Below are 24,048 nucleotides of genomic sequence, written 5' to 3' on the forward strand. Positions count from 1 at the left end.
TAGTTACAAAACCAATACATATTCGCAATCCAAAGTGCTCGGACTTGAACGAAGCATTGTTTACAAACATTGTATATACAGATACTGGCAACATTTAATGAAGAATTAAACTACAAAATTCCTCAATGTATACTTTTCGTCCGAAACTTTCTGCGGCATAAAAATTCGCTCTTCTTTAGTATTATTTTTAATATTTAGACAACAATGAATAATAACTCAAAAGTTTTTTTTCTACTGTTGTCTATAACAGTATAGCGTAACATAATGTATTACATTTTGTTGATCTTTATACGTTTAATGTAAATATACAAATTAGAAATTAAAATTGTGCAGTGTCCGAATCTTTCCGTGACCTATATACGCGATCATCTGTATAATTCTCCGCAAATATACAATTTATACACAGAGTTTTCAGAGAAAGATGGTTTTTTCACAAGCCAAACTAAAATGAAAATAAAGTATAAAAAAATTACATTTGATCTTTAACTTTAAATCCTCGAATTTAACCATATAATTAAAGAAGATGAAGGCAGCAAACACAACATACATTATGCACATAATAACGTACACTTTACACACAACATTTATAATACTCATAAATCAAGAATTTTATACCATCTGTTACCGAGCAGCTTTTACATACACGATGTACGTGAAATTAGTTAAGACGTTGATCCTGACAATATTTGAAATGTGGTGCTCTATTTTACTTGTATGTAATTATGATAGGAAAAAATTAAAAACCATGGAAGATGCGAATAAGATTGTGGCAGATGCCTAATGATGGCTCATAAAATCACGTAGCTATCGGGTACTGAAGGTTTAATTGTTGGGCGTGAGAGAGTTTAGGAATATAGCACGACGTTATGTTGCTTTAACCCGTGAAGTGACCAGCAAAATTAAGAAAAGTGATAAAAAAATTGTATATCTTTTTTTTTGTTAATCGTAGTAAGAGGTGATTTTAACATAACGACAATTATAATACAATTAAATATGTAATTCATTTTCCATTATCATGCTTTTTGGAATCGTATACAACGCTCTGCTAGTTTCGTTTCTTTTTAATTGGAAAGAATTTCTCCTATGAGATGTCCTACTTCTTTCTATTGTCTTTTAAGATTACGTAAGAAATATGTACTTTCATGATATTATAAAATATTATATGTCATATAAATATGAGAAAAAGCAGTCAAATTACCAAATTATATCCATACGCGAGCGAGACTCAGCAGCACGAAATGGTCACGAGCTTATCGCTTATTGTTAGACTTAGGATGTTAAAGGATAGAAATATTGTCTCTAGAAAAGAGAGCCGGGAGGTAGGAAAAGCGTGGATACCTTTTGGTAAGAAGACTGTAAAAGAATAGCACAACTCTTATTTCAATGTATCGAGATTGAGGAAACGTCTGCTAAGTAATTCAATTATGTGGGGTCATTTGTTTATCATACAATAATTACATGTTTTAACATATTTTACTAATTATTTCTTTATTTTTTATACTTATAATAATTATTTATTTGAATATAGGGTTCTCATATAATGCAAAATGCTGGTGTATATATATTGCAATGGCATAATCAAGATGATCCAGGAGAGTTTCTTCCATCCATTAGTGGTCATAAAGCCCAGCTTATGTATTTTTATGAAACATTATCTTCGGTTCATTACAGGTATTTCTTTTTACAAATTAATTTTCATATAATTTGTGTTACACATAAATATATTTGTATAATTTAATTTTTAGAGGATCTATGATGAGCTTGCAATCTGCTATAAGTACAAAATCAGAAGCAACTTCATTTTTGTCTAGATGACGTGTAAAGCATACATCATAGAGTATTTACCAAGGATTAGGATTATGGAACATCGAAAATAGTGGCTTTATTTGAATAAGTTTATTAATTTGCTTTGGAATTTCTTCCATATTACAATAACATTATAATATTGAAATTTTTGAATCTTAATTTATAACAGCACTGTTATCATGTTTTAAATAAGTATATAACTATCTATATTGTAATCGCTTGGTAGAATGCACGAAATTTGAATTTATAAAATATGTAAAACAATTTAAGGTATAATTAAAAGTTTAAATTCGAAATTAACATAATGGAAATTTATATTCCCTCGTGTTTATTTTACTCCTTTAATTTCCGTTTAAACAACGAAACTTATTTATATGTATATGTAACTACTAATTTTCCTATCATTTTCTTCTCACTCAACTTTCATGCAACATCTAAACTATTTTCCCTGAATGAAAATCCTACGTCGAAACTGATTTAACATTGTTGATAGGAAATTGTTAATTATAAGTTCAATGTTTTAAAATCAATATTCTGTTTTTCTATGTTCACGTATATTGTTTCCTTATTGTCTTCTTTGCATGTTTTTTTTCGTATTTCTGTTGCAATCTTGCATACGTGCATCTTTTGAAACTGTATCCTTGCCACCAAATTTTTAATTTTTGTAAAGTATAAATTAATATTTTTCTATTAAAAACATTATTAATATTAAAACGTAGAACATTGAAATAAAACATTCAATATTAGAAGGGGCACAAAGTAGAAAGCATGCGTAGAAATAACATTACTTTTACGGTCAATTAAAATGGAGTCCAAAATAGATTAAACAAAAAGAGACTTCCTATTGGCGTCAGATTAAAGATCACCTAAAAGAACATACATAGCTAGCAATAGTCTATACAAGAAACATTTAATATTCCAAAAAATATGAGGTTAGGAAAACACCAAAAAATGAGCAGCATCAATAACCCACAAGAAAAAGTAATGGGAGGTAGACCCTCGAAAGCAAAAACAAGAACCATAGTAATAGAAAATAAAGACCAGGCAACAAGCTATGTATTACGTCGAGCCACACTCTACCTAGACCAGGCCACACACCGCGGGCAAGATGGTAACCAGATGTCCGCTCGTCCTCACTGCCTACCCTCAATAGTCTCAAGGACCCATCATAAATCTCAATAATTTACTAGCTAAGGTCCTTCATACCAAACAAATATCCCTTTCTAAATCGCCTTCTAAAGAGTATTGTCTACTACGATTTGACACGGGAAAGTTAGTTTTTTCTCACGCATGATGCTTCCCACCAGCAACTTTCTATCGAGGGCGGCTAAGGCCCTTCCTAGTCCACCAACCTTCTTTTACCCAATCAGAAGCAATGTCTACTGCCCTCACTTTCCTAACGAAAATTGTCATCAACAAATCCGATGATCCCTTGCGTTAGACACACCCACGACTAGCTTTCCTCCGATACAGCATCGTCACTTTAACTCACTTCTACGACATTAGGAAAGTCAAGCCGACGACTTCTCCTACGACACTAGGAGGGTCAAGTCAACTACTTACTTAACTTGTACATTCGCATCAGTGTAATCATTTCTCTACAAAGTTGTTGAAATAAATATAAAGTTATACCTGTTGAATCAGTGTAACTACTCAATTAAACCACCTCTATTATCCTAACCGAAATAGGGGATCGATTATTTCGTGGCGTCGATTATCTAATCGTAACGGGAATTTACTACGGGAATTGGTCTAGGTAGAGTGTCGCCCGACGTAACATCCTCCCCCCGTTGAGAGGGTACCGATCAAAGTTTTTGCAAAGGTGGAATTAATTGGAGTTGCCGCCCAACTCCTTGTTGATTGCTGATTGTCCGTATTCTGCTGGATCGGGTTGGCTCGATAGTGAGGTGACCTGCGTGGCGCTTCGATCCGCGAGGCTCGTTGCCGTGTGGATTGTGGTTGTCTGGATGAGTCCGTCGTCGCCAGGGTGAATTCGATGATACGGCCGAAAAGCAGGTGCGTTGAAGGTACGTTGTCTGTCTTGTACTCTGGATCGCCGTGGTTCTCGGCGTTGCCTAGATATTTGCCGTTGAAATTCACGAACCAAGGCGTGTCGTGAAACAGCTCGGCCCATGAAGTATCGTGGTACACCTCGCCCCAGGAGGTGTCGTTGTACATCTCGCTGATTTCACAAAGGGCCGTGAAATCCGTGTATGGCTGCGCTGTGGAGGCGTGAAGGAGGTCTATGGTTGATTGGGGGACAGGGCTCCCCCCGCTGTTCCACCCGTATCGCGCCTTCTTGATGATGTTTGGCGGTTGGACCGTTTTGGCCCAAATATCTGCTAAAAACAAAATCGGAGACGTCTTACCTTCCGTTTGGTGAGGTTTGGTGAGGTTTGGATCTGTAGTGGGAAGGTTCTGCATTTTGGTCCAAGATGTTCGTCTCCGCATGAGTTGTTGCCGTCCGTAGATACCGTAGCTGCCAGGGAGAATTGATGGCCAGGCCTAAGGATTGTTGCGTTGATAGCAGGTTGTCCTCCTCGTAGTCTGGATCATCGTCGTCCTCGTTTTTTCCAAGACATTTCCAGTTGATATTCACGATCCCAGTATTGTCGTGAATCATCTCGGTCCTGGAAGTGTCGTGGGACATCTCGTCCCAGGAAGTATCATTGAGAAGAACTCTGGTGGTGCTTGGTACAGATTCGTCAAGCACGACGCGGAGGTTTAGAGATGATTGGGAAGCTGAGCTCCCCCCGATGATCTGTCCGAATTGAGCTATTTTGTTGGTGCCTTTATTTCCACGCTCAATCAGCGTAACATTGCACCTTGTGCTTCCGTCGGAGTCCTCCGTCGCGATTGTCTTGGAAGCTTTCACTGGGGCCGAATTAATTTCGATGAGATTGCTCAATCGTACTACCAGATCTACATAGGCGTCAAATAAGTCCTCAGGTTTGATGTCGAGCTCAAGTAATTTGTCATTAACAATGTTGAACAGTTTCCAAATGTCGTCGACTTGTTTTTGATGAGTTATTAAGGTGGCCTTGTTATGCTGACCAGACTGTTCATATTCGTCGAGTGATTTCTGTTTCGTTTGCCATTGTTTGTGATAAAGATACTTCGTTAATTAAGGTGATACTTGCGATGTTGCGATCGGGGATTCCCGATGCGGAGTTGTTCCGGCTGCAGTAATCGCTCGTCACTGTGCAGCGGAGTATTGTGACGTACGTTTCGTGAGGAGGTGATCCTTCTCTAAAGTGACGCGTTTTGTAGTGAGAACGAAGTTGTTGAATATCGTTATGTTGACGATTGTCCAGTTGCGGCGGGAGGCTGCCTGGTTGCGTTTCAACCACCGAATTATGCCTCTTCAAAGGTGACGGCCCTTGGCGTTACTGACTTCGCTGGAGTGGTAACGCTTCCGCTGCTGGTTATGTTGGATTCACGTGGCACTGTATGGTAGTAGGTGTCACTGGCGTGCACTTTTCACAGACACGTAATCCGGCTCGAAGGACCAAAATGTTCGATCACTCGCGGAGAGACGCGATCGCGAGGAAACACGTCAACGGGAGTCGTAAATTCCCGTTACGATTAGATAATCGACGCCACGAAATGATCGATCCCCTATTTCGGTTAGGATAATAGAGGTGGTTTAATTGAGTAGTTACACTGATTCAACAGGTATAACTTTATATTTATTTCAACAACTTTGTAGAGAAATGATTACACTGATGCGAATGTACAAGTTAAGTAAGTAGTTGACTTGACCCTCCTAGTGTCGTAGGAGAAGTCGTCGGCTTGACTTTCCTAATGTCGTAGAAGTGAGTTAAAGTGACGATGCTGTATCGGAGGAAAGCTAGTCGTGGGTGTGTCTAACGCAAGGGATCATCGGATTTGTTGATGACAATTTTCGTTAGGAAAGTGAGGGCAGTAGACATTGCTTCTGATTGGGTAAAAGAAGGTTGGTGGACTAGGAAGGGCCTTAGCCGCCCTCGATAGAAAGTTCCTGGTGGGAAGCATCATGCGTGAGAAAAATCTAACTTTCCCGTGTCAAATCGTAGTAGACAATACTCTTTAGAAGGCGATTTAGAAAGGGATATTTGTTTGGTATGAAGGACCTTAGCTAGTAAATTATTGAGATTTATGATGGGTCCTTGAGACTATTGAGGGTAGGCAGTGAGGACGAGCGGACATCTGGTTACCATCTTGCCCGCGGTGTGTGGCCTGGTCTAGGTAGAGTGTCGCCCGACGTAACACTATGCTCTTACCCAAATACCAACCAAACTGAAAGAAATAAGCAAAGAAGTTAGAGAAGTGTGAAAAGAAAATGCAGAAATAAAAAATATAATGAAGAATGTTATAGTTTTAAAAGGAAAATTTGAAGAAACAGAACAAGCATGGCAAGAAGAAAAATTGAAACTTGAAACTAGAAATGAGAATATGGTATTTGAAGATAACGGTCAAGATCAGAAGCAAGAAAGAGAAAAAAAAACAGCCTAACAATTAAAGAGCTAGAAATTAAGAACAACATTGAAAAAACTCAAGAATTTATAACGGACAACCTAAACATAGGAGTAGGCATAATAAAAGTCCAACTTATAAATATCGAAAATAAAATGAAAAAAGCAAACAAAAAGGAACTTACAGGACAAAAAATCTACATAGACAACAAAATGACGAAAAGAGAAGAAACTAGATTAGGAAGGAATCTTGTGATATCAAGACGTGAATTAGTTAAGCTGTTGAGAGCTGGTTAGATTTTCTTGTGTATATGTAGTATAGATGCAAAATTAATCATTACATAATAATTATAAACACTATATATACTATAAGTTATGTTATTAAAATTGTTTTAGGTTATAATCTATTATAATCTGTTATAAAATAGACGTAAAATATATTTGAACAGTACATGCAAATGTATATATTTGTATAGATAAGTATCCATTGGTGTTATAATAATATTATTAAGTAGAGGACTTGCACATATTGTTTTCAACTCTTAACCTGCTAGTCAGTAATATTAGGGTATAGAATTCAACAATATTTTCGAGGACTAATCGAATTTTTGTTGCTATTCATGTAAAAAGATTTTAGAACGAACTTAAATTTATACAACAATTAACTTGTAAATTCTGTACTAAAAAATTGCTATCAGCTTCTAAAGACAAGCTAAAAAACTTCTCAGGATACACTGGCACTATATAGAGAGGTACATAAAAGTACGCGTCATTAACAATATTTCCTAAAGTGCACCGTGACAAATGAATAACTTCAGAAAATATATCATTGCAGTTACATGTGCATATACAATAGTGCCTTAGGAAATGGAAACTGTGTGTGAAACACTGGTTAAAAGGTCTCAGTTATGCATTAATTTTTAATTATTACAGACATTGAAACTTACGTAACTATCATAAGAGGTCTCACAGGCTGCTAATGTTTATTGCATTATCATGTACATAATTGCAGATACAAGTGCAGAATACAAATCAAATTCAGTTGTTTCTACTTTATACATTAATAATGAAGAGATCCAAACCTAGTTAAACAATATCAAATATTTTGAAAACCTTTTTTTTTTATAATTATTTATTATCATAATTCATGCCTTAAGAAAGAATGAAAAATTAGAGCTATCTTTCACGCATTCTATACTAATTAAAAGTTAAAACAAACAACCATCACATATGATATGAAAGTATACATAAGTCAAAATACATCACACAAGTCAATATACACCTCTTAAAGACAAAACATTATAGTAAAAGCCTTCAGAAATCTTTTTGGTTCATTAAGACATACTGTAGAAATGTAACACAGTTTATTCACTTTATTAAGAACATATATATATATATATATATATATATATATGTTAATTCTGCTTCAAATTCTTTTGGAATATATATAATATTAATAACACTGATATACATCAATATCGTTCTGTGAAAAGAAGAAAATATATATACACATGTACTTTATAGATTTTGGAGTGGTAAGTCTTGGGCCCAGTCTATATATGTGGATTATTGCATATACAGTTATAATGGAGGCGTGTTCTTATAAACTGTCATTCTCACAAATATATCAATCAATTATGTATATAATTTTGAATTAACATTGAAGTTTCCTATGAAATTGTAAACAATGTATAAAATAGGATAATCTATATCATAAATGAAGTATAGAATTTTATATAACATATTTCTTCAATACAACTTAAAGAACACATTCTGTTTATTCCACATTTTTCGCAAATAATTTATTGTAATCTTCCATTAATTTAACACCGTTCTCTGCTGGTATCATTGACAACTTATAGTTTATTTTCTAGTTTCAGCTCATTAATAAAACTTCTATTTTCGGATCAAGTATACATCTCGTGTTTCAAAATGAACTGCGGAATGTTAGCATACGACTCACATACTATCTAGACTAATCTCAAATGACACGATTTTGAGAGTTCTTAAATGAACATACAACTTGACAGTACTCTTGTGAGAAACTATCAGAAGGAATTCTCAAATGGATACTTACAATTGACATATATTTGTTCTGATACTGCTTCGTGCCATGTGTACATTTCTTCTTTACAGTATTTACCGATACAATGCAGTGAAGCAGGGTCGCACGATTACACATTTCCTCTCTCGCTATGCATTCTCATACTTCTCCCAGTAAAAACACTGAAGACGAAACGTACGACTAGTTCAGTCATTGACCACGAGAGGCTCTTACTTTTACAACTAGTACCCAGTTTTTAGTTGAATTTTACTACATACGTATCGCCCATAAGCATTGACGATCTCCCTTCCTATTCATTTCTGAAATAACCTTACTACGTAATGCTAGTCGTGTATGTTTTTGTTTATATTTATAATAGGTATTGTTACATTAATAGTAACAGTAGATAAGTTCTTCAGCAGTTTATGTAGCAAAATATTGTATTTATTTTGAAAGAGTCCGAAATGTATGATCAATATTCTCTTTTGATTAACATATATTTAAATACATTTTATATCTTAATTTCTTAATAATTCAGAAGAAAAATATTACCAGATAATCAATTATGAAAAGTGATTATAATTTCAAAATTGGTTAAATTATATATGTATAATATGGATAAATCTCAGATCAATAAAAACGATTTTTTCCCTCAAGTTCAGTATGCATTTCCTATTTTATATGAAAAGGTTTGTTTATATTTGGTAAATATCTAGATTTGCTTGTCTTGAAAATATACTTAGTAGTAACAAATACTTTATTGAGTGCTTATAATTTAATACATAATCAAATTCATATAATATTCTTGAAATATGTGTTTAAAATAATAACTTAATATTTGTAAAGTAAGTAACTTAATATTTGTTTTAGATTCAAAATGAATGTACAGATGAAGAATTTGCAGATGTGATTAAAGAAATAAAGAGGTTGAATTTGACACAGTTTGTTGAAGATATAGTTATTTATCATATAGAGTTATATATTCGGCAAAATGTAGCACCCACATTTTGGAAACAATTCACAAATAATGTGACTGGACAACAAGGTTTCGAACATTTTAAAAATGCAGTAGATGGATTATATATAAGTTTAACAGAATTTTTGCCATTATTAAAAAAGTTAGAATACTTAACACAAAATGAAACAGTTCAATCTACAACAAATGGGAACAACGTACTAGGTCAATTTAAATTAATTGTACGATCTACGCTATTAAGTCAGTTACCACTTCACTATGAACACATAGTTGAACAATTTTATAAAATCGCGTTTAATGTATTTTGTAGTGCAGATAGTTCTACACAAGGTACTTAGTTTTCTGTTACAATTTAATTATAAGAAAGTAAATAACAAAATTTTAATATTTATATATTGTACTTACTGTACTACTGAGTGTTTACTTTGCAGTAACTACTGGAAGTGATAGTGCTCAATGTATGGGTTGTTATCAGGAAGTAGATAAATGTCAGTGTCAAATGATTGTATTTATGTTCCACGAAACAAATAGAAAATTAATTGAATTAGAACTATTAGAGAGATTAGTTGGTAATGTTCTTACATCACTGATACATATACGTATTAAAAATCATGTCAGTCAATCATGTGATAAAACATTTGATGTGTCACAATTAAAATCATTAGAAAATGTAAGATTTTGTTATACATACTCCACTTACATAATATAAACTGTACTTGCCTGACTTCTTGAACGCAATGAATAATATAATCAATGTCATGTTTTATATTTTATTTCACAGTGGCTTGAAACGGTTGTTATGAGTTGGTTAATAAGAATATATTCTGGTGGTTTTTCAAAGGTTGTATCTTTGACTAATCAAACTCGTAATGCTATAGACAAATTTAAACAGAAACTGTCTCATTTTTTATATGAAACATATACAAGATTTAGAATTGAACAACTCTTTGACATCATAATAGGTTATTAAAACATAGTTCACACATATATCTTCTTATACTTGCTACATTCATATTTATGTTACTTATACTGTTTTTTATGTTTAGAGTATCCTGATTCTCAACCTGCAATAGATGATTTACGTATTTGTCTAGAACGAACTGATTTACGTAAAGTCCTAATAGAAAGTCTACAAGAAGCATTAAAAACGAGATTATTACATCCAGGCGTAAATACACCAGATATAATAACAGCTTATATTGCAGCTATAAGAGCATTGAGACAATTGGATCCTACAGGTGTCCTCCTTGAAACAATAACAGAACCTATTAAGTAACTATTATATTAAAATCATATTTTATCAACAATTATTAAAGTGTACTAATTATAATCTGTTAAATCACCAATGAACTTTTTCACAAAATATTTAAACGCTTTTACATATTATTTAGAATTTATTTAAGAACCAGAGAGGATACTGTACGTTGCGTAGTGAGTGATTTGCTTGATGACTCACCAAGTGATCTAGCTGATGAACTAGTCAAGGGCGAATCTTTACAATTAGATGATGGTTCTGGCGATGAAGAAAATGAAGATTGGGACAAATGGATGCCAGATCCTGTTGATGCTGATCCTGGTATGTTTATAACATCTAAGGTGTTTTAAGATGATTAGTCGAAACACTGAATATGAATTTTATGTTTTATACTAAAATAATAGAAATATGTCTCCTCCAAGGAATGTTGTATTGGTTATGTTTCCATTTAAGATACATTTGTTTCTATTTACATATCTGATTATGTAATATTTAGATAACAATTCAAAATCTATATATATAAGTCTATTATATATGTATTATAAGTAGATTTTAGAATTATTTAGAATTAGAAGCATTTAGGATTATTATTGATATGCAGATTGTGATAAAAAGAACCTTCTTTATGACCACTAAAATTTACCTAATTTGAATTTTTCCATTCTGTATTTGTTAAAAAATAATCAAAAGATCTTGTGTATGCAACTATTGCATAAACTAAGAAAATGTTTTACTGCAATATTGTAGTATGTAGCATGTAGTATGTAGTATTTTCAATATATTTAAACTTGCAAATTTATTTTATAAACACCTGGCTGCACAACCTCTTTTTAATTTTAATAGAATTTTCTTTACAACATTCCTATTTAAATTTTAACTAATTTTTTTATACATTATTATATAATAATTCTTACAAAGTACACATTTGGGCTTACTAAAATAGATCTAAATCTCTTTTTTATAGCAAAATCAGCACAACGCAGAATGTCAGATATAATATCGATGTTAGTAAATGTATATGGTAGTCAAGATCTATTTGTAAATGAATATCGTACATTATTAGCAGACAGACTACTGTCTCAATTAAATTATCATACTGAACGAGAAATCCGTCATTTAGAATTATTGAAAAGGCGTTTTGGAGAAAATCAACTTCATTACTGTGAAGTTATGTTAAAAGATGTATATGATTCTAAAAGAATAGATGGACATATACAATCTGATGCTAGTTACACTTTAGAAAAAGAGCACTTCCCTACATCTGCATTGATATTATCAGCACAGTTTTGGCCACCATTTAAAGAAAACTGGAAATTAGAGTTACCTAAAATTGTACAAGACCAATTAAACAAATATGTAAAAGCATTTGAAACTCTAAAAGGAAATAGAACACTTTGTTGGAAACCTCATCTCGGAAATGTTAATTTAGAAATTGAATTAAAAGATAGAAAATTAGATATAAATGTAACACCCATACATGCTACAATAATCTTACATTTTCAAGATAAGAGTAAGAAATATTTATGCACATGTTATTATTAACATCCTTAAATTTGTTTAATATTAATATATTCATTGTATTTTTCAACTTGTAGAAGAATGGGCTCTAGAAGAACTTGCAGAAATAATGCATGCCCCTGCAACTGTGTTAAGAAGAAAAATAACTTTCTGGGTTTCACAAGGTCTTTTGAAAGAAATTTCTAATGATGTCTTCATATTACAAGAAGAAAGTTCGACGAAAACCAGATCTTTATCAGACATTGTTCTGGAAGAAGAAGTAGAAAGTGCAATGGCATCTGCAAGTGATCAGAGGGAGGAAGAACTTCAAGTGTTTTGGTCTTATATTGTTGGCATGCTAACCAATTTAGATTCTATGCCTTTAGAAAGAATTCATCAAATGTTAAAAATGTTCGCGTCTCAAGGTCCAGGAGCAATGGAATGTGGCTTACCTGAATTGAGACAATTTCTTGATAGAAAAGTGAGAGAACATCAACTATTATTTTCAGGTGGCTTATATCGTTTACCAAAATCATAATTATTATTTAATTCTTTGTATTATATGATGTATAATATGCGATAAACTCATCAATGTTTAAAAGCTGATTTCATACAATGATATTAATAATAAAAATTAATTTGTATTATATTGTTTAAATCCATAGTTTAATATACTGAGCAACAATGAAATTTTATATACTGTATAATAAAGATGAAGGCGAGAATTACTTTTTTTCTAACGCGTAAATTATATGTTACTAATCAGATAATAGATACAGTTATAACAAAATATTTCGGTAATGCATTTATAAACAAATTGCATAATATAATAAATTCAATATATTAATATAGTTGCCTGCATAGTTAAGTATTATATATACATGCACATTATAGTTTAATTATATATTATATTTTAGTTTCTCGAAGAAATTAATATCATCTTTGCATACCATTCACATCATTTGCAGCACAATTTTTTAAAAAGTATACTCTCCTTAGTATCCTCTATACTTAAAAATATCAAAATGTTATTATTATATTTATACAGCAATATTTCTTGCCCTTCTCTGATATGTATGGAAAAATTGCAATGAACAATGGAAAACCTTAATTACACATTTAATAAATAGATCTTTTAGATAATTTGAAAATAAAATTATTTTATATTTTGACCTATACTTGCTACATATCTTGCATTGTTGACAGAAATATCAACAATAAAATAAAATATAAAACAAATCATTTTATAAATTTTGACAAGAATTAAGCAACTATTGTAATAAACGTAAATAGTAAATACAAATATTCTTAATAACAAAACTGTATACATACATACATATATAAATCTATGTATGTATACATATATGCATATAAAGGTACATATACATGTTGTTTGAATAAGTATTGTGAATACAAATGATATTTACTCCTTGATCTCAATGTTAAATATTTTTAAATAATCTAATCCAATTAAAATAATTTTGATGAAAGTATCTTTAATGTTTTGTAACATATATACATATATGTTACATACTGTTACCAAACTTAGAACACTATAGAATTAAACAAATATTAACTAGTTTTTGCCATGACTGATTATTAATAGCAAATAGATTATTAATGGTAATATTATTAACATTTCAAAGTTACAGTTTTCCAAATATAATGAAAAAATACAATGTTACTTCTCTGACTGTGATTAAATATTAATGACTATATATCATACATTCATTTCAAAAACAGTGTCTCGCATATGAGAACAATATGTCATAGCGATAGTATGATATATCATATTGTTATTTCTAAATTGTTTTTTATGTTTTTAAAAATTTGTATGCGTATTTTGTAACATGTGTATGTACCTGCAACTGTATAAGACTTAAAAAATATGTAGGTTCATCTACATATAAACAGTCAATGAATACATATAATAATTTGTTTAATATTAAAAGGGAAAGTTAAAAAATAGAGACAATTTTGCCGAATTTAAGATACATATCAAACGTCTTGAATCTAGTAATGATACATATGAATGTAAGTATTTCATAATCTATATATGATATATTTATATATACGTAAGATTAAAAATTTTTTGTTTCTAAGAAAATAGAAGAAAAAGTCTCGATAGAAGAAAAAATAGAAGAAAGAACTTTTGTTTGAGATTGCTAGAAGTTGTCGAATATTATATATTGATTATTGTAAACAAATTTTCTTAATTTTTGAAATTTATAACACTTTTGCTGCCTATGATGCAGTTATAAATCCTTTATTATTAAGGGAAAGTATGATAAAAATTTGATTATATAATTATCATACCAATCAAATAATATATAGATTTTTAATACATAATCAGTAATTAATATCATTCACTAAAAATAATCTGTATTATTTTTTATTTAAAAAGGGTAATTAATATTTAATGCACTATTATATTTTACTTAGTATTAAAGTCCGACATAAAATATCAAAGAATATATTTTAGTGATTTTCAAAACCAGGACATTTATATAAGACCAAATAAGAAGTAAAATATGTATATATTTCTACCTTATTATTTTATGTGTGACTCAAAGATAGATACATATACACATACGTGTATATATATATATATATATATTTATGATATCATCATTGCACTAAATACACGGCAAAAGTTTCATCAATTTTCAACTTCCCCCGCTCCTACATATGTATGTACTTTTGTAAAATATCTGTGTTTTTTTTGCATCATTATTTTGAATTACATATTGTATTAAAATATAGTGGATATACTACTTTAAGCTATAAACTTAAGTAGAATTCAGATCATTCTTGGTACAGTTAGATCATGAATTATAATCTATTTACACAAAGTAATAGTTGTTTGTCCTTATATAGTTGAAAATATTCAAAATGCTTGTTTAAAGTACAAGCATGTTACACAGATCATCAAATATACACAAATGAACATGATAGAAAGTTCTTATTACATGTACATATGGCAAATCTAAATGATTAACAGAATATTATTTGTATATCTAAATGATATTATTGACTGGTAAATAAATCAATCTCACATATAAACACTCTCTTCTATTATATATAGATAACTTCATTGTATAACATTATAAATGTAGATATATTCCAAATAACGATGAAGGTAGTAAACAACTTCCATATGCTGTTCTTTGTCTTAATTAAATTGCTCACCATTTGTAGAAATATCGATTTTATAAACAACCCTTCCTAATCTACATTTATAAAAAGGAAAGAAAAATAAATGGTTTCTTTGTGAATTTATCTAGATAAGTAAAATTGAAAATATTCAATAAATGATCAAAGTCTATTATTTTACAAGTAAATTGCACCGTAATATTACATAACAGAATTTTCAAATTATAAAATAATAAAATATTACATATGTATCTCTTTGTTAAAAAGTGGAGATTCTTCCTAACCACACAACAAACTAATATACGTATTTAAAGAGACATTTTATATTCTTAATACTTAATTAATATCTTCAAATATATTTTGATTTTCTTAGCTTTTCTTGATCAAATTAATGAGTTGTAAATTCAAAAAGTTAGATACAAAGTATCTAGTAAATTTCTTACTTATAATTAAATTTGACACGTAAAATTTTATATTTTTGTGTTATGTTATAGTTAATCGTCTATTAATATAACAATTATTTAACATGCTATTATTGGTATAAAACTTTATCTCTGTAAATAGCTCTCACTTAACATTAAAACAAAAATATTCTTAAATTTTTATTTAGAAAATTGTTTTTTTCGCGGGTTAAACTATTCAATTTCAGTTAAAAAGTATCAAAATGAAAACAAATTTTGATTTTATATTGCACCTATTACATGTGGATATATTATTTTCTAAGTTATATAAAATACATAATGTTATTTAAATTTTTAGCCCCTTTTCTCTCCCTATTCATTCATATTGCTCTAATAAGGACGTAAGTACTAAAAAAATTGATATAGCTATTATGCAGAAAACTTCATTTTATAATCTGTGATAAACTGTACTAAATAGAAACATGTATATTGTTTAAAATGAATTTTTAGTATATATGTCATCTAAGAGGTGTGATATAACAGAAAAATGAGATTCTTATATTACTGATAAATTAATTTGAAAAATAATTTGCAAGAATTTTGAATATTTCCTACTTATTCATTATACAAATGTATAACATATGTACATATATGTATTATTGAAATTTTAATTTTTCGTACATATCAATTAAATTAAAGTAATATCGAGTCAATCGCCTTTGAGAACATTATTCAGCTAGGAGTACTATACATATAATGGAATCAGAAGTTATAAGGTATTAAAAATTCGTAAAACAAACGTTTATGATTCTGTTTCTTGTATGAATAGTGTTTTTATGCGTATTTCATTGTGCATATTATTAGAAACTTAACTTTCATTAATCACACGTACATATACATACGTAGCAAAAATACGTTCAAGCATCGACTAAATCGTTACTAAATATAGTAAGATTTACAAATATTCAATTTAAATTGTAGGTAATATGAAGAAGAAATAATAACAGTAAGAAGATAAATGGAACGATACTTAAAAGATAGGTACTATTGTTCCACATTACGACATGTCACAAATTTAGCGAATATAATTCATAATGGTATACGCTATAGAGAATTTCTATAGATACGTACTATTTACACGTATTATACATGTTGCAAATCATGCATATATATGCGATTTTTTGTAGATTATTCAATGAATAATAATTGTGAATTTAGTAATGTTGAAAATCTATTATTTTCTAGTTATATCACGCCTTGAAACATTTTATACGAAAAAATTTGAAATTTAATATTTTAATAATAAATAAGTTAGTATTTTAACGTGAAAAAATGATGATGGTATATACGTAAAGATAATAGTCGAATAACTCTGTACTTCGCAAAATAGTTATGTTCAAGAAGCAAAAGAATTGATAATAAATTATGTTGGTATTGGATTAATTTTATAGCGGTGATTCATTGAAATTCACGCAAATTCCTCAAATTTATGCAGTAGAACCGAAATAATTTTAATTTTGCTTCGAAATAAAAAATGTTGCAAAATTATCGCTTTGTTTGCGTTAAAAATAAAGATGCATTTAATTATGATCCTGATTGATTTTTGTTGAAAATTGAGACTTTTTCGTCGGTAAGTAACTCACAATCAGAGACTTAATTACCTGTCTGACGTTGGAAACGCCAGCACAAACGAACGCTAGCGGAACGAGCAAAGCAATTTAAACAAGGCTGTACAATTTTAAAGACACGAAGAGGGTACAGGATGGATAAACTTGACGAACAACAGGGCTGGTGATGCGAACGGCGAAGGTGGTCATCTGGTTGGTGAACCGATCGAACGCGGATGTTGTTCCAGAGTCCAGGTGTTAGCACGGGGCGAGTGGATTCCATTGTTAGCACTCCAAGCCTATAGGCCATGGGCAACCAAGGTTAAAAAGAAAGAAAAGAAAAACAGATTGTTAGTAATTTAATTATGATCGATTCATGTTAACATTAAGTTTTTGAACAGTTCGATAGTTGAAAGAAATGTAGTTAGTGGGAAGCATTGCCTTTCCTTAGATATTTTTGCATTTTAAGTTACCTACATTATTAAACGATTAAAAGGAATTCATTTGCCCGATCGCCTAATAAGAGATTCGTTTTATTAATTTAAGGTACGTATTCACATATAAAAAGTAAAAGTTAACGTCTAATGAAACGAGTATAATCAAAGAAATAACGATTAACAAGCAACTGCTTCGCACTCCCTTTTGGTCAATATTAGTGTATAAGCATTTATTTCATATAAAACATGATACACGTGATAGAAACATTGTCAGAATATTATATATCGATGAAATGAAGCTCATACTTCGTTACTTGTCATTCATCGTTTACAATTAACAGCCCTCTAATTACCGAAAGTTCACAAACTTGACATATATGTATGCAGGTATACATATAATTTAGAGGATTTCATCATTTTTCCAAGCTTCGTTATTATTGTTACAATGTGCATGATCTGACATGATGATAGCTTTTTTCTGCCTTTCTCTTATAAAAGAAATCGATAAAAGAATCGATCGATCATTAGAGGGTTAAACTATGTATTTTGGTTATAAGTTTCACATAATCATGTGCCCTCCCCGCGCTTAGGATAGTCGAGAAGATAAATATATAAAATTGTGTACAAGATTCTAAAACGGAACGATTTAAAGACATAAACAAGTGTAAAAAAGCAGACTTAGAATAGTAGGTGGTAAGATGATTTTTAGTTATTTAAAATGCGAGGAATTCGTTATTTCCCAAAAAATTATATCATTTTGTAGGCAGCTTGGGTGTGCACCTGCCACCATATAGTAGCGTTAAATGACACTGTACGTACGTATGATATTAAATCCATAGTTACAGCAATATTATTACTGTGAATCGTATTAACTATAACGATTAATATCCTATCATCAAGCAGGTGTCAAAAGGCCAATGAATTACACGCGTGCCGTACAATAAAATAGGTCTATTTTACAATCTCTGAAAAAAGCATACCTTTGCATATGGTGTTAAGATCTGTTTACATTATATAAATACGTAGCGTTAATTGTCCAGCAAAACATGTACAAAGGAAAACCTGTCAGGTAGATTCAATATCTCAAAATTTCTGCTCACAATTGACTATTTTGTGATTACATTGTTGTTGAATATTTTCAATGCTTGTTTCCCCTAAGAATCATCTGGATAAATTTTGTCCTCACTTTTTCCCATTTTCCCTTCTTTTTCAATATATCCTCCATTATTCTACAATTAACACTTACAATGAACACACGATAAACGTGTTGCATTATTATTTAAGCATAAAATAACAAAGAAAATTCAACATACTACATTTTCGTTAAGTTTATCAAAATAATGAATATTCTTTAGATTTTTTCATCCAGATTATTACTTTTGTTGGTGTACCTATTATTCTGATAAAAATATTATATAGGCTACATGAAGATATATATATATATATGTATATATGTGAATAGAAACATCAAGTTAGTGTCAACTTGGCCATGTGGAGCATTTCTGGTTAGTTTTATAAAGACAATGCATAGTTATACGTTTTGTGTAAAAAATGAAATCGCTTCTATAATAAAGGTGCCATTGTAAATTATGCGTGGTATTGTTAGTGATGATACATAAAAAAGGATATAGGATGCATTTTTAGGATTAAAATATAAAATCTTTTATTTCTAGATAATAAAGTTTGGCAAAAATTGTTAAAAAAAATTGTTTACAACGCGTCGAAAAAATTTTTAACTTTTGGTAAAATTAGTCGAGTAAGTTTCCCGAGACGTTAAAGAAAATAGTGATTAAATTAATACGATATATACAGGCAAATTTTTAGGTACATGTACTTCTAAATTCGCATATTTTCGTGCGATATAAGTGATGTCCTGGATTCAAGTGGAACGAAAACATCCGAAGTTGAAAAATAATACGATAAAGTACTATACTTCTTCGTAGCTTAAGCCTTCGCATCGTATCGTAGTACCACCCCTGTCATTTTTCTTCATTCGAGATAAAAAGAAATTACTCTTCTTGTACTTTGTATAAATATTTATTTGAAATACACGTACGACACGCACGTGTAGATACGTATGTATATCGTATAAATGTACACGCACAAAAAGGCAGACGTAAATGGAATGAATAAGTGTTCCACAGGCACAAGTTGCCAAAAAATTTATCGATTTTGATGTATGGTCACATACGTGACCTTTGAATAAAGATTACATATTATGTCGTAGGTAAATATTAAATCAGTCGTAGTACACAATATTACTTTCAGAGCTGTATTTTATATTTATATTTGCTCTTCTTCAAACGTATTTTTTATTTTCTTTTTTCGTTTTTACTTTTAAAGTATTGTTTTTATTCATGTACATCCTATATCAATTATCCTTCGACAATGATAACGGTACTCTCATTGATTATCAATAGCTATAATATGAAGATTTCAGATTAGCACTAATATAAAAATGCGGACAAATTGTGTAGAAGTAAAAAAGATTTAGAAAAAGAATGGGTAGGTGCGCACCCATACCATACCGCAGTCTCTCCATCATTTATCTTCTTGTTTCATGATGCAAAGAAGACAGAAGGAGTAATATATATTTTTTAAAGATATTTAGTCTTTATACCTAATTGCGGGGAGTCAACATTACCTTGAAACTTTAACTTTTATTTCAATTGTGCATGTGAAGGGTATAAAAGGTAATATGTATCGGATCCTTTAATGTTGTACAAAATCACTAACCATACCCACTTCTATAATACTGAATAACGTTATTAAAATTCAAACCGTTGAAAGAGAAATTCTAAATAAACCTAATTTGCAAAGTAAAAATTCCTTTCAACATATAATATGTTAAAAATTATTTAATACGAAATATAGTATGATTTGAGTCTTTCATAAAATATTTTTAACTAAATTTCATATTTATTATAAATCTTATATCATAATTCAACAATAGTATCGACTAGAATTTTGATAAAACTCTTTCTTAATAATAAAGGATCGAATCTATTTCCAAGATTATTTTACGCGTATAAACGAATCTTCAGTGTGAGGTTCCATCTTACGCTTAATTAAAAAATTTAAAGTTTTACAAACAAAAAATTTCGAAGTTTTCTTTGATATAGATATTTTTCAGTTTAAAAACATTTCAAATTTACAAATTACAATAATAGAAACATTTTACAATTTTACAAGAAAGATATTATTGTAGAACACTGAAAATATTATTACGTTAACGTCAGTATTGGATTACATATTAATAAACATCAGAGGAAATAACATATTATAAATTAACTTACAAATAAAAAAGAAGATTAAAGTATTCTTCAAAGATATTGTTTATATAACATGTTAAACGTATTAAAAGATCATTGTTTAAAAAAGTTGTATAGTAAATAAAAAGGAATACAAAATTGCAATGTTTTATACGAAAATAAAATTATTGGTACATTTTTTTTTAATTTAGATGTAAATTTGAATTAAAAGTGTTTTTAATATACATAAAACAGATGTATATTACATCATACAAAAAAATTCCTGTCTCTACTTTCAGTCTAGAACTTTATGATTTATTAGTAAATTTTTTTATATGGTTAATGGTACGATACATCATTCGCACTTTATGCAAGACTCAAACATATTTATTCGAATACTACGCGTTTTAATCAATTCCCACATATAAAAGATTCAATAAACGCAACACATTTGTATCTCTACATATCACAATAAAATTTGTAAATAATTTCATTGTTGTTCTTATTAACGTTATGAATATACGTTAATGTAATAATCGGAGCATACACATTTTTTGAAAAGGCACCATAATTCTGCTATTACCTTGTTATATGTTACATTATACTTATACGTATAATAGAAAGATTAAAACTCACCGATATCTCCATTACGATTTATTAATTGTAATTCATTACCTATTTATAAAGAGCAAAATGCTAAAAAAAAGTGAAAAATACTTCTACTATAATACTTTGGATAAATACCCGTTACTATCAATTATTTTGAATTTAAAATGACATTATTTCATGGCTAAAATAATAATAGCAAGTCGTTGATTACTTGGTTTGTAATATAAATATGTAAAAGAATACATTTTTAGCTTTGAAGTACAGAAAAAAGATGTTGTAGAACAAGAAAGAAAAGGGAAGGATCTTTTTTAATGAATGTAAATGATTTTTCTCGAACCTTGAAGCTTTCTCTCTCATATGACCATAAACAATTTAAATTTGATTTTCATATTCATGTCTTTATGGAATACATGCAATTTTTTAACATTTACACAATTATTATTATGATGCAAGATATTATGACTGACTAATAAATAGGTAATTGTTAACTGCGATAAACTTATAAGAAGATGAAATTAAACGTATAAGAGGAAGAAATGTATAAAACATTATACATCTACGATATAATCGTTTACCTTTTTCAACTTCGAGTGAATGTACACCCAATTCTGCCTTTACACGGATTTCTGACAATGATTTTAATTTAACATTGGAACAGAAAAACAAAAATTAATTCTCTTTTCATACGATTAAACGTGGCACAAACAGTGCCATTTGAAAATGGCAAAAATGTCCATTCGTTTTCAATCCTCTTTGCTAGAAGTTTCTTTTTGGTACTTTTTTTAGGTTTGCAGTCTAATTTTGTTTCATATTTCCTCGGTTTTAATTAACTTCAATTATATCGACAGTTGACTGTTTCTCTATTCTATTTTCTATTTTATAGCAATATTGTGCGGAACCTGTTTCATTCGAATTAAAATGGTAACAATAAGTCCTGACAATTCTCTTCTTAGAAAAGTTAGACTTGACCTGTCGTTTCGCGTTCGCTCTTTTCTGTTCTTACATACTCTATATATATGTGTGTATGTATGCACATATAATTGTCTTTACAAGTTTACAACATAAAGATGCATTATATTTTGTCACATAATTTCTGAAAGGACCTATCCATCGTATAAAAACATAAGTAGGTGTATAAGTTTCGCATAACGAGTTATTAGTTTCATTCTAACATCATAATAGTTGAAAGTAACAAAGTTTAAGAAAAATCAATCAATTCTATAAAAAGAAGACTTTTCCTGTAAGTAGTGTGCACTATATGAAAGAGAAAGACATTATACACATAATATATTTTGCGAGACAATATAATATCTATATATCTATATCTCTTTAGGAGTATATATAATATATATACAGGAATATAATATACAATAAAATAGAATATAATATAAAAGAAGATAGATAATAAATATCTTTGTCTATGCACACGTATAGACTATAGATACGGATATATAGATATTACGAAAATAATAATTGTGGGAATACAAAAAATGGAACGTTTCTAAGAAACTAACCTTTTCACGGAGGCGCGTACAGTATTGTGATTGCGCTCTCCGGATTCACGACAAAGCACCAGCCCTTTGATAAGGGTGCTCGCGAATCTGACCCAAGTGTCTACGTTGTTTTGCAGCGGCTGCTGCACCTGTCCCCAACATACAAATGTGTTTAATTCATCTGTTTCCACATGTATTTATTATTATCCAGTCCTCGGCAGGTCACATAACTGCCGCTATAAACAATAATAGCAAATTAAAGTTATCCACAAGTTTACGATTAAAACGCAAACTAATAGCCAATGCTTCTTTCTTTTATACTTTTGCTCTCACTTTTAGTTTCCGCAATGCTCTCACTTACATCTTATACAAATATTTTATATTTAAACGTGTATAAAGCATAATTCGAGCACAATTTCGCAAATCACTTTTCTTATGCTCTTTATTAGTTTGCGTTCAATCTTCAAATTTGAAACAGAAAAGTTATTATCGTATAGGTATTATCCTATCCCCTGAAATGAAATAGCATAAAAGCGTTATATATATGTACATATATGTATGTGTACGTGTATTATTAATTATTTCAAATTTTTACTATATCTTACTATATATATGTATATATTCATAGTGTATAATAATCTTATGGATCTAAAACTCCAATTTTCTTTACAAGATTCTGAACAACGCATATTTGCGTTCGTAAAAATAAAGATTAACTAGAGAAGATATACGTTCCTTCTTTTAAACCGTCTTCTCTTCTTCCTTCCTTTTTAATATTGAAAATTGAAACAATTTTTAATCTTCCCCATTTATATTATTAATCTATTAATTAAGCTATTAGCAAATATACACGGGCGCATACACATACGTATTTCTATTTAAGAATTATGCAGATTGTATTTATTAAATAAAACTTATTTCTCAAGTAAGAAATGAAATAATTCTTAGTAATTATACGTCATCCGATCATCGATTTCTTCTATATATGTAAAATTTTTTTGCAGTTTATTGCAATTTGTGTATCCATACGGCAAATCTTAACGTAGAGTGAATCGAATATTTTCA

At 29.9% G+C, this 24,048-nt stretch overlaps 4 protein-coding genes across 11 annotated transcripts in view; 3 read left to right on the forward strand and 1 right to left on the reverse strand.

Moving 5' to 3' along the window:
* Positions 1 to 2,067, forward strand: part of retm (real-time) — a 47,478-nt gene extending 45,411 nt beyond the window's left edge. For 2 of the 4 annotated variants that reach the window (XM_069109682.1, XM_069109683.1), the window contains 2 exons: positions 1,529 to 1,671; positions 1,746 to 2,067. In XM_069109682.1, the coding sequence (XP_068965783.1) occupies positions 1,529 to 1,671; positions 1,746 to 1,815 (213 nt within the window). In that variant the 3' untranslated portion in view covers positions 1,816 to 2,067. The remainder of the gene's footprint in view (positions 1 to 1,528; positions 1,672 to 1,745) is intronic. The other 2 variants (XM_069109680.1, XM_069109681.1) reach the window with 2 other exon arrangements.
* Positions 1 to 24,048, forward strand: part of gfzf (GST-containing FLYWCH zinc-finger protein) — a 112,444-nt gene that overhangs the window by 20,149 nt on the left and 68,247 nt on the right. The window lies entirely within an intron of this gene.
* Positions 8,605 to 12,760, forward strand: morula (anaphase promoting complex subunit morula). Of its 2 annotated transcripts, none has more exons than XM_069109677.1 (8): positions 8,605 to 9,008; positions 9,175 to 9,610; positions 9,712 to 9,950; positions 10,062 to 10,242; positions 10,327 to 10,552; positions 10,672 to 10,856; positions 11,500 to 12,045; positions 12,131 to 12,760. In XM_069109677.1, exons 1-8 carry the CDS (start codon positions 8,910 to 8,912, stop codon positions 12,568 to 12,570), a joined length of 2,352 nt encoding a protein of 783 aa, XP_068965778.1. In that variant the 5' UTR covers positions 8,605 to 8,909; the 3' UTR covers positions 12,571 to 12,760. The 2 variants fall into 2 exon arrangements, with proteins under 2 accessions (XP_068965778.1, XP_068965780.1); XM_069109679.1 differs by having other exon boundaries at positions 8,606 to 8,993.
* The window catches only part of how (protein held out wings), a 46,081-nt gene continuing 36,530 nt past the window's right edge, over positions 14,498 to 24,048 (reverse strand). For all 4 annotated transcript variants that reach the window (XM_069109704.1, XM_069109703.1, XM_069109702.1 and 1 more), the window contains exons 7-8: positions 23,005 to 23,132; positions 14,498 to 17,492 (exon numbers count right to left, since the gene is read on the reverse strand). In XM_069109704.1, the coding sequence (XP_068965805.1) occupies positions 23,050 to 23,132 (83 nt within the window). In that variant the 3' untranslated portion in view covers positions 14,498 to 17,492; positions 23,005 to 23,049. The remainder of the gene's footprint in view (positions 17,493 to 23,004; positions 23,133 to 24,048) is intronic.

This window comes from Bombus flavifrons, chromosome 3 (assembly GCF_040668555.2).
Source record: "Bombus flavifrons isolate JBK064 chromosome 3, iyBomFlav1_principal, whole genome shotgun sequence".
NCBI classification, from domain to species: domain Eukaryota; kingdom Metazoa; phylum Arthropoda; class Insecta; order Hymenoptera; family Apidae; genus Bombus; species Bombus flavifrons.

What these genes read in the sequence shown, in the direction of transcription:
- morula (XM_069109677.1), top strand. Translation starts at nt 8,910, where the DNA reads ATGTATAATATGGATAAATCTCAGATCAATAAAAACGATTTTTTCCCT. An exon ending in AATTAAAATCATTAGAAAAT is followed by an intron (nt 9,951 to 10,061) that starts GTAAGATTTTGT and finishes TTTATTTCACAG; the next exon opens with TGGCTTGAAACGGTTGTTAT. An exon ending in CTTACATTTTCAAGATAAGA is followed by an intron (nt 12,046 to 12,130) that starts GTAAGAAATATT and finishes TTCAACTTGTAG; the next exon opens with AAGAATGGGCTCTAGAAGAA.